General features: G+C 47.9%; 1 protein-coding gene across 1 annotated transcript in view; it reads left to right on the top strand.

Moving 5' to 3' along the window:
• The window catches only part of LOC143287752 (forkhead-associated domain-containing protein 1-like), a 66,731-nt gene that overhangs the window by 27,292 nt on the left and 25,798 nt on the right, over positions 1-13,641 (top strand). The window contains exons 9-15 of the mRNA XM_076596009.1: positions 196-288; positions 3,678-3,764; positions 4,810-5,022; positions 7,374-7,613; positions 8,912-9,110; positions 10,183-10,371; positions 11,846-11,973. Coding sequence (XP_076452124.1) covers positions 196-288; positions 3,678-3,764; positions 4,810-5,022; positions 7,374-7,613; positions 8,912-9,110; positions 10,183-10,371; positions 11,846-11,973 — 1,149 coding nt within the window. The remainder of the gene's footprint in view (positions 1-195; positions 289-3,677; positions 3,765-4,809; positions 5,023-7,373; positions 7,614-8,911; positions 9,111-10,182; positions 10,372-11,845; positions 11,974-13,641) is intronic.

Genomic DNA, 13,641 nt, shown 5'->3' with positions numbered 1-13,641 from the left:
TTATGGATTGCAAACTTTAAAGCATTCATGTGTGTGTGTGTGTGTGTGTGTGTGTGCTCACTCATGTATGTACGCTTGTGTCAATGAGTAATCTGTGTGTTCATGTGTACTAAAGAAACGAGCAAGAAAGCTTGAAAGAGAGAAAAGAGAATTGTTCAGTGCACCCATGTAAACGGTGGTGGTTTGTTGTTCCAGGACTCCACCATCAGCAAGCTGACGCGAGAAATAGAAGTCCTGAAGAAAGACTTGAGGGAGAGGGACAAACTGCTGTCTAATGCTAACATCAAGGTGATGTTTTGTGTGTGTGTGTGTGTGTGTGTGTGAGTGTGTGTGTGTGTGTGTGTGTGTGTGTGTGTGTGTCTTCAGTTTAACGTCTTTCCACTTGAAGTGTGTGTGTGTGTGTGTGGTATTTTTGTTGCTGTTTTTTTCTTCCTTTTTTTTGTCTTTCAGTTTTCCTGAATTGATATTCCTGTGTTTGTAAAAACATGCATTGTAGACAACATGCAAACTGCTGTCTAATGCTAACATCAAGGTGATGTTTTGTGTGTGTGTGTGTGTGTGTGTGTGTGTGTGTATGGTATTTTTGTTGCTGTTTTTTTCTTCCTTTTTTTTGTCTTTCAGTTTTCCTGAATTCATATTCCTGTGTTTGTAAAAGCATGCATTGTTTTGGAGGGGGTTTTAGATTTTTTTTGTTTTTTTTTTTAGGGTTTTTTTTTTTTAATCAAATATTGTTGCTTTACCTGCAGTGTCAGTTCTGGCCTGAGGTGGTGGGCCTTGAGGAGTTGAGGAGAAGCTGTGGAGTTGGAAGGCGTCCTTTGGATGGACTACATTGTTTCATTACTGCAGTTAATCTGGCTATATAGCAATGGCAACTGGAATGCAGGAAAAGAAAAAAACGAAAAAAAACTGACGTTTCTATGCCCCCAGGGTACATGAAATAAACTCCCTGCCTTGCCTTGTCTGCCCTGTCTCTTTTTTTTCTTACGCATACATGCGGACATAAGTGTGGGCAAACACATAGACATCACTATCATTGTGACTGGTCCCGAAACTTGGTTTGTTTGTGGGGGTGCTGCACTGCTGAATGCATCATCAACAGTCTCCATTTGTGGCAGTCATGGGACAGGGCTGGAGTTTCAGTGAAGCTCCTCTCTGTCCACTCTGTGATGTTGTCTGCCCCTTTCTTCCTTGTCTGCCTCGTCTCCTTTTACCCTGAAGGATGTTCTTGGTGAGCCTGTCGGACCTTGTCACATGCCCCACCATCTGCACCGTTTCAGTGGCATTACTCCCACGCCGCTCATTTAGATTCCCCCATACACAACCACACCCGGGTTCGTCCGTCACAGTTCCAGTGTTGGCAGTCCACAGGGAACCATTGATGTTAGGTCACCAGGAGGCCACACACCAGAGGAGACCCTGCACTGCTGCTGAGTCACTTCGATTATGTTCAGTGGTGCCTGTTCTGATTTAACGTACTTAGGACACCACCTACTAAGCCCCTTACTAATGACAATAATGGCTTAGTCGCGGAGCCAGACTGAGTGAGCGTCCCTCCCAGAGGGGAGACCACCACTACGTCCCTCAAACAACAGCCCCCCATGAATCTGCCAACACTGACGACATTGACAGGACTCACCCCAAGCACGGAAGTGGATAGGTATCGAAACTGAGGTCACCATGAGAGCAGGGCATGAAAAGCCATAGACTTTGAGACTATTTTGTTTATATTGATAACGTTGAAGGAGGAGGAGGATGACGATAATGATGACGATGTTGCTATGGAGGTCCATTTTGGTTTGGGACTGCGTTGTCACGTGGCCATACCACCTCATTTATGATACTGAGAAACGGCTTCAGGAAAACATGGCGCCAACGTCTGGACATCCATGAGCTGGACAGAGCGGCACAGGTCACAATCTTCAGACTACAAACAGGACACTGTCAGCTCCCCTCCCATCTCTACTGTCTGAAGATGTCCCATGCTGACCAGTGCCCTTGTGGCACAGGACCACAGGCCCCCTCCCATATCCTGCAGTCCTGCCCCACGTCCGACGCTCTGAAACGCCAGGCATGGCCCAGCCCGGTGGAGCTCCAGGAGAAACTGTTGGGACCAGTGGGGCCACTGCGGCAGACCGTAAATTTCTCCGTCCTGACCGGACTGAAAATCTAACGTGGCTAGGGAACGCAGAAGAAGAAGAAGAAGAATTTCCCTTTTTTTCACTGGCTTCATACTGGTCTGAATTTGTTATTTTATAAAACTGTCATTTTGTTTCAGAAATACAAAAAAGTATGTGGCTGTTCCCCCCAAATACAAATTCCAGGTGGTCGTTATCTTCAAACAATCACACAAGGGCAGCATAGACATGCATGCGCCAGTGTTCTGTTGGCTCCAGAATTTTAAAAAGGCGATGAAGTGAATCTGCAAACCAACATGGTGACTCAAACGAAAGAACGAGTGAACAAAAATGCCAGAAAAGACTTTAAACAGTAATGAAGTTGATGTGTTTGGAACGCTGCCTCAGGCAAAATCAGCATGACTGTCATCTACACCTGTGTGTTGAACTCCGAGTTGTTTTTGGTTTGGTTTTGTTTTCTGTTGTTGTTGCTGTTTTCTTTTTTTATTGGGTCTGTTTATGTGTTCTCTGTGACTGCGGGTAAACGTTACATGGTGTTAGTGATGATTTTAGTTGGTTTTTTTCCTGATTTTTTTTTTAAGGCTGTAGTACTGATAGATGCTGGGATAGGCATGTCTGTGCCACCTGACAGGTGTGATGCTCACGTGTTATGTTTGGCACCTAACAGGTGTGATGCTGACGTGTTACGTTTGACACCTGATAGGTGTGATGCTGACGTGTTTGACACCTGACAGGTGTGATGCTGACATGTTTTACACCTGACAGGTGTGATGCTGACATGTTTGACACCTGACAGGTGTGATGCTGACATGTTTGACACCTGACAGGTGTGATGCTGACATGTTCTACACCTGACAGGTGTGGTGCTGACGTGTTACGTTTGGCACCTGATAGGTGTGATGCCGACGTGTTTGACACCTGACAGGTGTGATGCTGACATGTTCTACACTTGACAGGTGTGATGCTGACGTGTTACGTTTGACACCTGATAGGTGTGATGCCGACGTGTTTGACACCTGACAGGTGTGATGCTGACATGTTCTACACTTGACAGGTGTGATGCTGACGTGTTACGTTTGACACCTGATAGGTGTGATGCCGACGTGTTTGACACCTGACAGGTGTGATGCTGACATGTTCTACACTTGACAGGTGTGATGCTGACGTGTTACGTTTGACACCTGATAGGTGTGATGCCGACGTGTTTGACACCTGATAGGTGTGATGCTGACAGGTGTGATGCTGACAGGTGTGATGCTGACATGTTCTACACTTGACAGGTGTGGTGCTGACGTGTTACGTTTGACACCTGATAGGTGTGATGCTGACATGTTTGACACCTGACAGGTGTGATGCTGACAGGTGTGATGCTGACATGTTCTACACTTGACAGGTGTGGTGCTGACGTGTTACGTTTGACACCTGATAGGTGTGATGCCGACGTGTTTGACACCTGACAGGTGTGATGCTGACAGGTGTGATGCTGACATGTTCTACACTTGACAGGTGTGGTGCTGATGTGTTACGTTTGACACCTGACAGGTGAACAAGATCCGGGAAGCCTCCAGCACCACCAAGGTGGCGGAAGAACGGGACGCCCGGGAGAAGGAACTCATGAGTCTCAGACAGGTGTGTAGGGCCAAACGAGTCATTGTGACCGCCGAGTGTTGTCCTTCTGCCTGTATGGTGGTGTGTGGGTATTTAGGCGGGCTTCGGAGCAGTGGGGAGGTGGATGTGAGTGACTGTGCGTGTGCATGTGTATGATTGTGTATGAGCGTTGGTGCGAATGTGTGGGTATTTTGACGGGGTTTAGGGGTAGGGTAGGGTGGGTGTGAGTGATTGAGTGTAAGTGTGTAAGTGTGGATGTGCGTTGGTGTGAATGTGTGGGTATTTTGACAGGGTTTGGGGGTGCGGGTGGATGTGAGTGATTGTGTGTAAGCGTGTGTTTGAGTGTGGATGTGTGTATGTGTGGGTATGTTGTGTGTGGATGTGTGTAGCAGTCTTCATTTCTACATCTTTCAACTTGGAATTATATGAAGTGTGTGTGTGTGCGTGTGTGTGTGTGTGTGGGAGTGCATGAGTATGTATGTGTGTATGTGAATAATCATGTGTGTGTCTGTGTGTATGTTTTGATTAAACTGCAGAAGCTGACCTGAACAACTTACGGTTTATTTTTACCTGTTACATTTTGGTGCAACAGATGGTTTATCTTCAGTAGATGATTTAGTCGCTGTCTTTGATGATTATGACTTCACTCTCTCCATCTCATTGTCTCCATATCAGTCTCTGTCTTTCCCTCCAACCCCCTCTCTCTCTCTCACTCTCTCTCTCTGTCCTTTTGGTCATAATAGATGCGAAATCATTTACATCTACTCACTATTCTTCACAACCCAGTTATAAAAAAAACCCACCATAGACATAACCAACAAAACCAGTCCCCATATTCAAAACACCACAGATGTACACTTTCACGATCATAACTCCACCATGTTAAAAAAAACAACAAAACAAACAAAAACCATAAACAACAATGAACCGGGCCCTGTTTTGCCGCCCACCACCACCCACCATCCACCACCCACCACCACCCACCATCCACCACCCACCACCCACCACCCACCACCACCCACCATCCACCACCACCCACCACCCACCACCCACTCTCTCTCATCAGCGGTTCAAAGGAGCGGAGAACAAGATCACGGACCAGTTCAACATGATTACCTCCCTGCGGGAGGAGCTGGAGAGCCTGAAGAGGTCGCTGTTCGAGGAGAAGGACGCGCGCAAGAAGCTGCAGTCGGAGGCCGACACCAACCGTTCCCAGTTCCTGGACGTCCAGCGCACGGAGCGGGTGGTGAGGGTGGACCTGGAGCAGTCACAGAAAAAGGTGGGTGGGTAGGAAGGGGGTCATGTGTTTGTTCCGAGGCTGCTTTCCTATATAGATTGATAGATAGATGGATGGGTGGATAGACAGAGAGTTGGATGGACGGATTGACTGATGGATGGGGAGAGAGAAAGAGAGATATGGATATATTGTATTGCATTGTATTGTATAGTATATATGATTATATACAGATAGAGAGATACATATATTTATAAATAAATAATTATATCTATCTATATATGAGTGTGTGTGAAAAGGTGGGGGTAGGGGTAAAAGGAGAAGGAAGGGGTAGGGTAAGATAACAGGTAGAGCATTGGTGCACAATTCGTTCTCTCCTCGTACCACAGCAGGGTCTTTTAGTAAGATGAATAATATTGAGGTGTTTATTTCTCTAACTTAACACAGCACTTATCAGCACATCCTAACGTAGCAGCTGATCCTAACTTTGCAGTTAGCATTTAGCAGCAGTTAGCAGCACACAGCCCTCCCGGTCAACAGATGTCTTTCTCAGTGGAGCCTCAGTCTCTCAGTCTGTCTCCCTAGTTTGCTAGCAGCAAGGAAAAGGCTGTAGCCAGGTGAGCTTGCTGTTTATATTCATGCTTTCCCAGCTGGTACAACCCAATGGACCAACGGTCCCAACACTCCGTCTGTGTCTACGATTTAGAGACACATCACCTGACTGGTTGTAAACATTGCCATGTGTATAAAATGTTTGCAAACGGACATCTCTGGTTGGTCAGAAGAGGAAGACCAATAGCCAGGATGCAACACACACACACACTGTTCTAATCCCTACAAACACTCCAGTATGGAAAGGGTGGGGGGAGGGATGAGGAGGGTGGGAGAGGAGGGAGTTGAAGTGGTGTCTGAGAGGCTAATCATTCTGGCTATGTTTGTGAGGTGCCTGCAAGTGGCTCAACAACAGAGCAGGCATGTGGGCTGAGCAGGGGAGGAGAGGGCTGAGAGAGAGGGAGGTGGTGGGCTGGGGGGGGGTGGAGAGGGAAGGGACTTCCTGTGACCAACAGTCTCAAGTGGGGGAGGAGAGGGCTGGGAGAGAGGGGGGCTGGGGGTGGGGGAGAGGTGGAGAGGGAAGGGACTTCCTGTGACCAACAGTCTCAAGCAGGGGAGGAGAGGGCTGGGAGAGAGGGGGGCGGTGGGCTGGGGGTGGGGGAGAGGTGGAGAGGGAAGGGACTTCCTGTGACCAACAGTCTCAAGTGGGGGAGGAGAGGGCTGGGAGAGAGGGGGGCTGGGGGGGTGGAGAGGGAAGGGACTTCCTGTGACCAACAGTCTCAAGCAGGGGAGGAGAGGGCTGGGAGAGAGGGGGGCGGTGGGCTGGGGGTGGGGGAGAGGTGGAGAGGGAAGGGACTTCCTGTGACCAACAGTCTCATGTGGGGGAGGAGAGGGCTGGGAGAGAGGGGGGTGGTGGGCTGGGGGTGGGGGAGAGGTGGAGAGGGAAGGGACTTCCTGTGACCAACAGTCTCAAGTGGGGGAGGAGTGGGGATAAGGGGGGAAGGGGGGGGGGAGAGTAGGGGGAGGTGGTAAACAAGGGGTAGTGTATTGTGGCTTGGGGATGCCACAGCCCAACCATAACCTGACACTATAACATATATATATATATATATATATATATATATATATGTGTGTGTGTGTGTGTGTGTGTGTGTGTGTGTGTGTGTATGTATTGTATTACTTTTTGTCATGTTGGCTTTCTCTGTGTGAAGTTCAGGCTGCTCTCCCTGAGGAGAGGGTGTCACCACAGTGCAGCGTTTCCCTTTTTTCTTTTTTCTGTGTGCAGGAGTATTTGTTTCATTGTCAGGGTGGATTTCTATTTCTCACTATCTATCTATTGATCTATCTATCTCAATCTATTTATCTATCTATATCCTCTGTCTGTCCCTGTCTCTCTCTTTCTGTCTTTGTCTCTGTGTACATAGATATATAGAGAGAGAAAGATAGATTTGGGAAGGGAAGTCAGTCATTAAATGCACGCGCTTGTGCGCATGCACACACACACACACACACACACACACACACACACACAAAATCTCTGTCTGTCTGTCTGTCTCCCCCCCCCCCCACCCTCTCTCTCTCTCTCTGTCTCTCTCTCGATATAGATAGATATATATAGATAGATAGATATATAGATATATATATATATATATATATATTCAGGGGGGTTTTTTGTTTGTTTGTTTTACAAAATAGGTGTTTGTTTTGAACTTTGTTTTATTCATTTAAGATATATATATGTGTGTGTATGTGTGTGTGTGTGTGTGTGTATCTACATATAATCTATATATATACTGTACCAAGGCTTCCTCTCTCTCTGTGTCTCTCTGTCCGTATATTTCCAGATGGAGCGGTTCAGAAGCCGCGTGATCCAGACGACGTTCTCCACACCAGGGGTGAAGGCGCCGGAGAAGGAGATCAGCGACGACGACCTCCTGCAGACGCTGAAGAGACTGCTGGACGAGAGGGGGGAGCTGGTGGCCCAGATCAAGGCCCTGAGGGATGAGGTGAAGAGAGCTGCCGGGGGCACCGACCAGCTGAAGGACGAGGCCGAGAAACTGCGGGAGGCTCTGCAGGAAAGTGTGGTGAGTGTGTGGGTTGGTGTGTGTGTGTGAGTGTGGGTTGGTGTGTGGGTTGGTGTGTGGGTTGGTGTGTGGGTGTGTGTGTGGGTTGGTGTGTGGGTTGGTGTGTGTGTTTTTGTGTATGTGTATGTGTGTATGAGTGTGTGTGTGTGTGTGTGTGCGTATGTGTGTGTGGAAAGTGGCCTGAAATGTTTTGTTTGTGTGTGTGTGTGTGTGTGTGTGTGAGTGAGTATGTCAACATATATCATCATCATCATCATCATCATCATCATCATAATAATAATCATGATCATCTTCATCATCATCAGCATCTTCATCACCTTCACCATCACCATCATCATATATCACCATCATCATATATCACCATCACTATCATCACCACAATCATCATCCTCACCATTATCATATATCACTGTCACCATCATCATCACCATCACCACCATCATCATCATCACCACCATCATCACCACAATCATCACCATCATCATCACCACAATCATCACCACCATCATCACCACAATCATCACCATCATCACCACAATCACCATCACCATCATCACCACAATCATCACCATCATCACCACAATCATCACCACAATCATCATCATCTATCACCATCATCACCACAATCATCATCACCATCACCATCATCACCACAATCATCATCACCATCACCATCATCACCACAATCATCATCATCTATCACCATCATCACCACAATCATCATCACCATCACCATCATCACCACAATCATCATCACCATCACCATCATCACCACAATCATCATCATCTATCACCATCATCACCACAATTATCATCACCATCACCATCATCACCACCATCACCATCATCACCACAATCATCATCATCTATCACCATCATCACCACAATCATCATCACCATCATCACCACAATCATCATCACCATCACCATCATCACCACAATCATCATCACCATCACCATCATCACCACAATCATCATCACCATCACCATCATCACCACAATCATCATCACTATCACCATCATCACCACAATCATCATCACTATCACCATCATCACCACAATCATCATCACCATCACCATCATCACCACAGTCATCGCCATCATCACCACAATCATCATCATCTATCACCATCATCACCACCATCACCATCATCACCATCACCATCATCACCACAATCATCACCATCATCACCACAATCATCACCATCACCATCATCACCACCATCACCATCACCATCATCACCACCATCACCATCACCATCATCACCACAATCACCATCATCACCATCACTGCCCAGGACCGGCTGAAGGAGAGCGGGCGGCTGAGCAGCGCCCTCAAGCAGGAGGTGAGCATGGTGCGCACGGTGTCTGGGGACGGCTCCCTGCTGTGGGTGCGTGACATGCTGGCCGACGTGTTCGTGTCCGACCTGGAGTGGGAAGAGGCCATCGAGAGCGCTCTCTTCAAGTGCGGCGTCAACTGTAAACTGTCCACGGAACGTACGTCTTCTTCTTCTTCGTCATCTTCGTCTTCTCTCTTATGCTGGGCTTTTGTGTGTGTGTGTGTGTGAGTGTGCGTGTGTACAAATATGTGTGTGTGTGTGTATGTGTGTGTCAGTGTCTGTGTGTGTGTATGTTCACATGACATACAGTCATTCACAAATGCAGCGTCAACTCTAAACTGTCCGCGGAATGTACGTCTTTTTCGCCTTCTGTGTGTGTGTGTGTGTGTGTGTGTGTGTGTGTACAAATATGTGTGTGTGTGTGTGTGTGTGTGTGTCAGTGTCTGTGTGTGTGTATGCTCACATGACATACAGTCATTCACAAATGCAGTGTCAACTCTAAACTGTCCGCGGAATGTACATCTTTTTCGCTTTGTGTGTGTGTGTGTGTGTGTGTGTTGTGGAAGGAGAGCATCGAGAGCGCTCTGTTCAAGTGCGAAGTCAACTGTGAACTGTCCACAGAATGTACGTTTTTCCTTCTTTGCTCTGATGCTGGGCTTTGTGTGTGTTGTGGGAGGAGGGATTGAGAGCACACTGTTCAACTGCGACTTTTTCTTTCCCTACAGTGCAGTACGCCAACATCTTCATAACTCATAACTTTTTCTCTCCCCACGGTGCCAGGAAAGCACATAGAGATGCTGTACACCAAACACATCGGGCCTAGATGGCCTAGAGGTAATGCGTCCGCCTAGAAAGCGAGAGAATCTGAGCATGCTGGTTCGAATCACGGCTCAGTCGCCAATATTTTCTCCCCCTCCACTAGACTTTGAGTGGTGGTCTGGACGCTAGTCATTCGAATAAGATGATAAACCGAAGTCCTGCGTGCAGCATGCACTTAGCGTACGTAAAAGAACCCACAGCAACAAAAGGGTTGTCCCTGGCAAACTTCAGTAGAAAAGTCCACTTCGATAGGAAAATCAAATAAAACTGCACACAGGAAAAAATACCAAAAAATTGGGTGGCGCTGTCAGTGTGGCGACACACTCTTCGTGGGGAGAGCTGCCCGAATTTCACACAGAGAAAGAGAAATACATGACCTGTTGTTGTTTTTTTTGTGTTTTATCTCACAGCGCCAGGAAAGCACATCGAGCTGCTGTACGCCAAGTGGGAGTCCGCGCTGAGCGAGAAGGACCGCCTGACGGCCCAGATGGCAGAGATGGACGCCCATCACCATGACGACGTCAGGCTGAAACTGGACGCCCTTCGCAAGGACCTGGACAACAGGATGGTGGACGCAGTGGAGAAAGCCAGGCTGGAGGGTGGGTTGGTTCAGTGGGGGGGTGGGGGGTGCAGGGTGGAGGTGAGGAGGGTGGCAGTTGTGTGAGTGTGTGTTTGTGTGTAGGGGTGGGGGTTGGGGGGGTTGTGTGTGTGTGTTTTGTGTAGGGGTGGGCGTTGTGTGTGTGTGTGTGTGTAGGGGTGGGGGTTGTGTGTGTGTGCGTTTGTGTGTAGGGGTGGGGGTTGTGTGTGTGTGTGTTTGTGTGTAGGGGTGGAGGTTGTGTGTGTGTGTGTTTGTGTGTAGGGGTGGGGGTTGTGTGTGTGTGTGTTTGTGTGTAGGGGTGGGGGTTGTGTGTGTGTGTGTTTGTGTGTAGGGGTGGGGGTTGTGTGTGTGTGTGTTTGTGTGTAGGGGTGGGGGTTGTGTGTGTGTGTGTTTGTGTGTAGGGGTGGGGGTTGTGTGTGTTTGTGTGTAGGGGTGGGGGTTGGGGGGGTTGTGTGTGTGTGTTTTGTGTAGGGATGGGTGGGTTGTGTGTGGGGGTGGGGGGAAGGGAGAGGGGGCAGGGCAGTTGTGTGTTTGTGTGCTGAGGGGTTGTGTATGTGTGTTCATGTGGGGATGGGTGGGTTGTGTGTGTGTGTGTTAATGTTTGCGGGTATGTGAGTGGGTTATATGTGTGTGTTTGTGTGGGTGGGTGGGTGGGGGGTTGTGTGTGGGGAGGGGGCAGGGGGGGTGGGGCGGTTGTGTGAGTTTGTGTGGGGATGGGTGAGTTGTGTGAGTGTTAATGTGTGTGGGTGGGTTGGTCATATCTTTGTGTGGGTGTGGGGGCAGGCGTTGTGTGTATGTGGGGGTGGGGGGGTTGTGTGTGTGTGTGTGTGTGTGTGTGTGTGTGTGTGTGTGAATATGAATGTGTTTGTTTGTATGTTTGGGTGTGTGGGGTTTGTGTGTGTGGTGATGTGTGTGGAGGGGGGGTTGAGGTGGGGGGAGGGGCACTGTGTGTGTGTGTGTGTTTGGATGTATGTGTGTGTGTGTGTATGTGTGCGTGGTGATGTATGTGTGTGTGTGTGTATGTGTGCGTGGTGATGTGTGTGTGGTGATGTATGTGTGTGTGTGTGTGTGTGTATGTGTGCGTGGTGATGTGTGTGTGGTGATGTATGTGTGTGTGTGTGTGTGTGTATGTGTGCGTGGTGATGTGTGTGTGGTGATGTATGTGTGTGTCTGTGTGTATACATGTGTGTACATGTGTCTGTGTATGTATGTGTGCATTGACATGAGTTGGTAGACAGTTTTGTTTGTGGGGAAGAGAGAGATATATGTATGTGTGTGTACGTGTTTGTGTTTTGATAGATACTGTGAGGAAAGCTGTGCAGGAGGGTAGTTTGATTCTCTGTGAATGTGTGTGTGCGTGTGTATGTGTCTGTGTCTGTGTGTGCGTGTCTGACGTGCCAAAGATAAAACACCAAGAATGAATGTTCCTACATTTCCATTGCCATAAACATTGAATTTCCAACACTTCCAACCAGGGGAGGAGAAGCTGAACCGAGCGATAGACGAAATCCGCGGCATGGAAGAAGAGAAGCTGCAGATCGCGATAGCGGCAGAAAAACGACAACTGCAGGAGCTGGAGGCAACCGTGCAGCAACTGAGACAGGTACGGGGTCGGGATCGCTGTGTGCATCATGACGGGTGCAATAGCCAAATGGTTAAAGCGTTGGACTTTCAATCTGAGGGTCCTGGGTTCGAATCTCGGTGCACCTGGTGGGTAAAGGGTGGAGATTTTTCCGATCTCCCAGGTCAACATATGTGCAGACCTGCTAGTGCCTGAACCCCCTTCGTGTGTATGCACACACAGAAGATCAAATACGCACATTAAAGATCCTGTAATCCATGTCAGCGTTTGGTGGGTTATGGAAACAAGAATATACCCAGCATGCACACCCCCGAAAACGGAGTATGGCTGCATGCATGGCGGGGTAAATAAATAAAAACGGTCATACACGTAAAATGTTACATGTCTGTCTGAGTGTGTATGCGTGTGCGTCTGAAATCTGATTGAATGACACAGGAAACGAATGATGAGCGCCCAATGGCAGCCGTCAGTCAGCTCTATCCAGGTAGGCAGCTTGTGGTGGAAATGTCCCTGTGTATGTAAAGCGCTTAGAGCTTGGTCTCTGATCAAGGATAGGCGCTACATAAGTATCCACATCAATCAATCAATTTTCTTTTTTTTTTAAATACCATCGTTTTCTGAGGGCTGTGAGGGGTAGACAGATGCAAAATCTGTGATGTAACTGTCCTCATTTGATAAAGGCCTACACTGTGAATTGTTTCAGTCTCAAGATTGAAAATTATCTGCAATAAATTGATGCTGAATCATGTGAGGTAACCACAGTTGATATGCACGATGAAGGGTTCAGTAAGTGATGGAAAACTGCAGTCAATAGCTTTATGTACATTTCGTAGTCTATCTTTTATCCTTTGACACTTTGGATGTCTCTGTCTCTGACAGAAGACCACAAGCAGTGAATTTGTGCAGTAATTAGCACTAATCTATACTGTGAAAATCAGCAGCAGTAAATCTGTGCAGGAATTGATATTAGTCTAAACTGTGAATGTTTCAGTCTCTGATGGGAAATCATTAGCAGTAAATTGGTGCACGTTCTGTGAAGAGCTTGAGAGACAGGGCGCGAGTGGGATTCATACCCAGACCCTCACAGACACTGTGTTGGCAGATGAGCATCTTAACCATTCTGCCACCTTCCTCCCTTAAACTTCACAGCAGCTGATATCAGTGTACACTGTGAATGTTCCAGTCTCTGATGGAAAACCATAAGCAGAAAATCTGTGCAGCAAATGATATCAGTGTACGCTGTGATTGTTGCAGTCTCTGACGGAAAATCATCAGCAGTAAATCTACACAGCATCTGATATCAGTGTTCACTGTGACGGGGGCAATAGCCGAGTGGTTTAAGCGTTGGACTGTCAATTTGAGGGTCCCGGGTTCGAATCATGGTGACGGCGCTTGGTGGGTAAAGGGTGGAGATTTTTACGATCTCCCAGGTCAACATATGTGCAGACCTGCTAGTGCCTGAACCCCCTTCGTGTGTATATGCAAGCAGAAGATCAAATACGCACGTTAAAGATCCTGTAACCCATGTCAGCGTTCGGTGGGTTATGGAAACAAGAACATACCCAGCATGCACACCCCCGAAAACGGAGTATGGCTGCCTACATGGCGGGGTAAAAACGGTCATACACGTAAAAGCCCACTCGTGTGCATACGAGTGAACGCAGAAGAAGAAGAAGAAGTGTTGACTGT

The sequence above is a fragment of the Babylonia areolata genome, chromosome 11 (assembly GCF_041734735.1).
Source record: "Babylonia areolata isolate BAREFJ2019XMU chromosome 11, ASM4173473v1, whole genome shotgun sequence".
Classification (NCBI taxonomy): Eukaryota; Metazoa; Mollusca; class Gastropoda; order Neogastropoda; family Buccinidae; genus Babylonia; species Babylonia areolata.
This window is presented reverse-complemented; position numbering and strand designations above follow the sequence as displayed.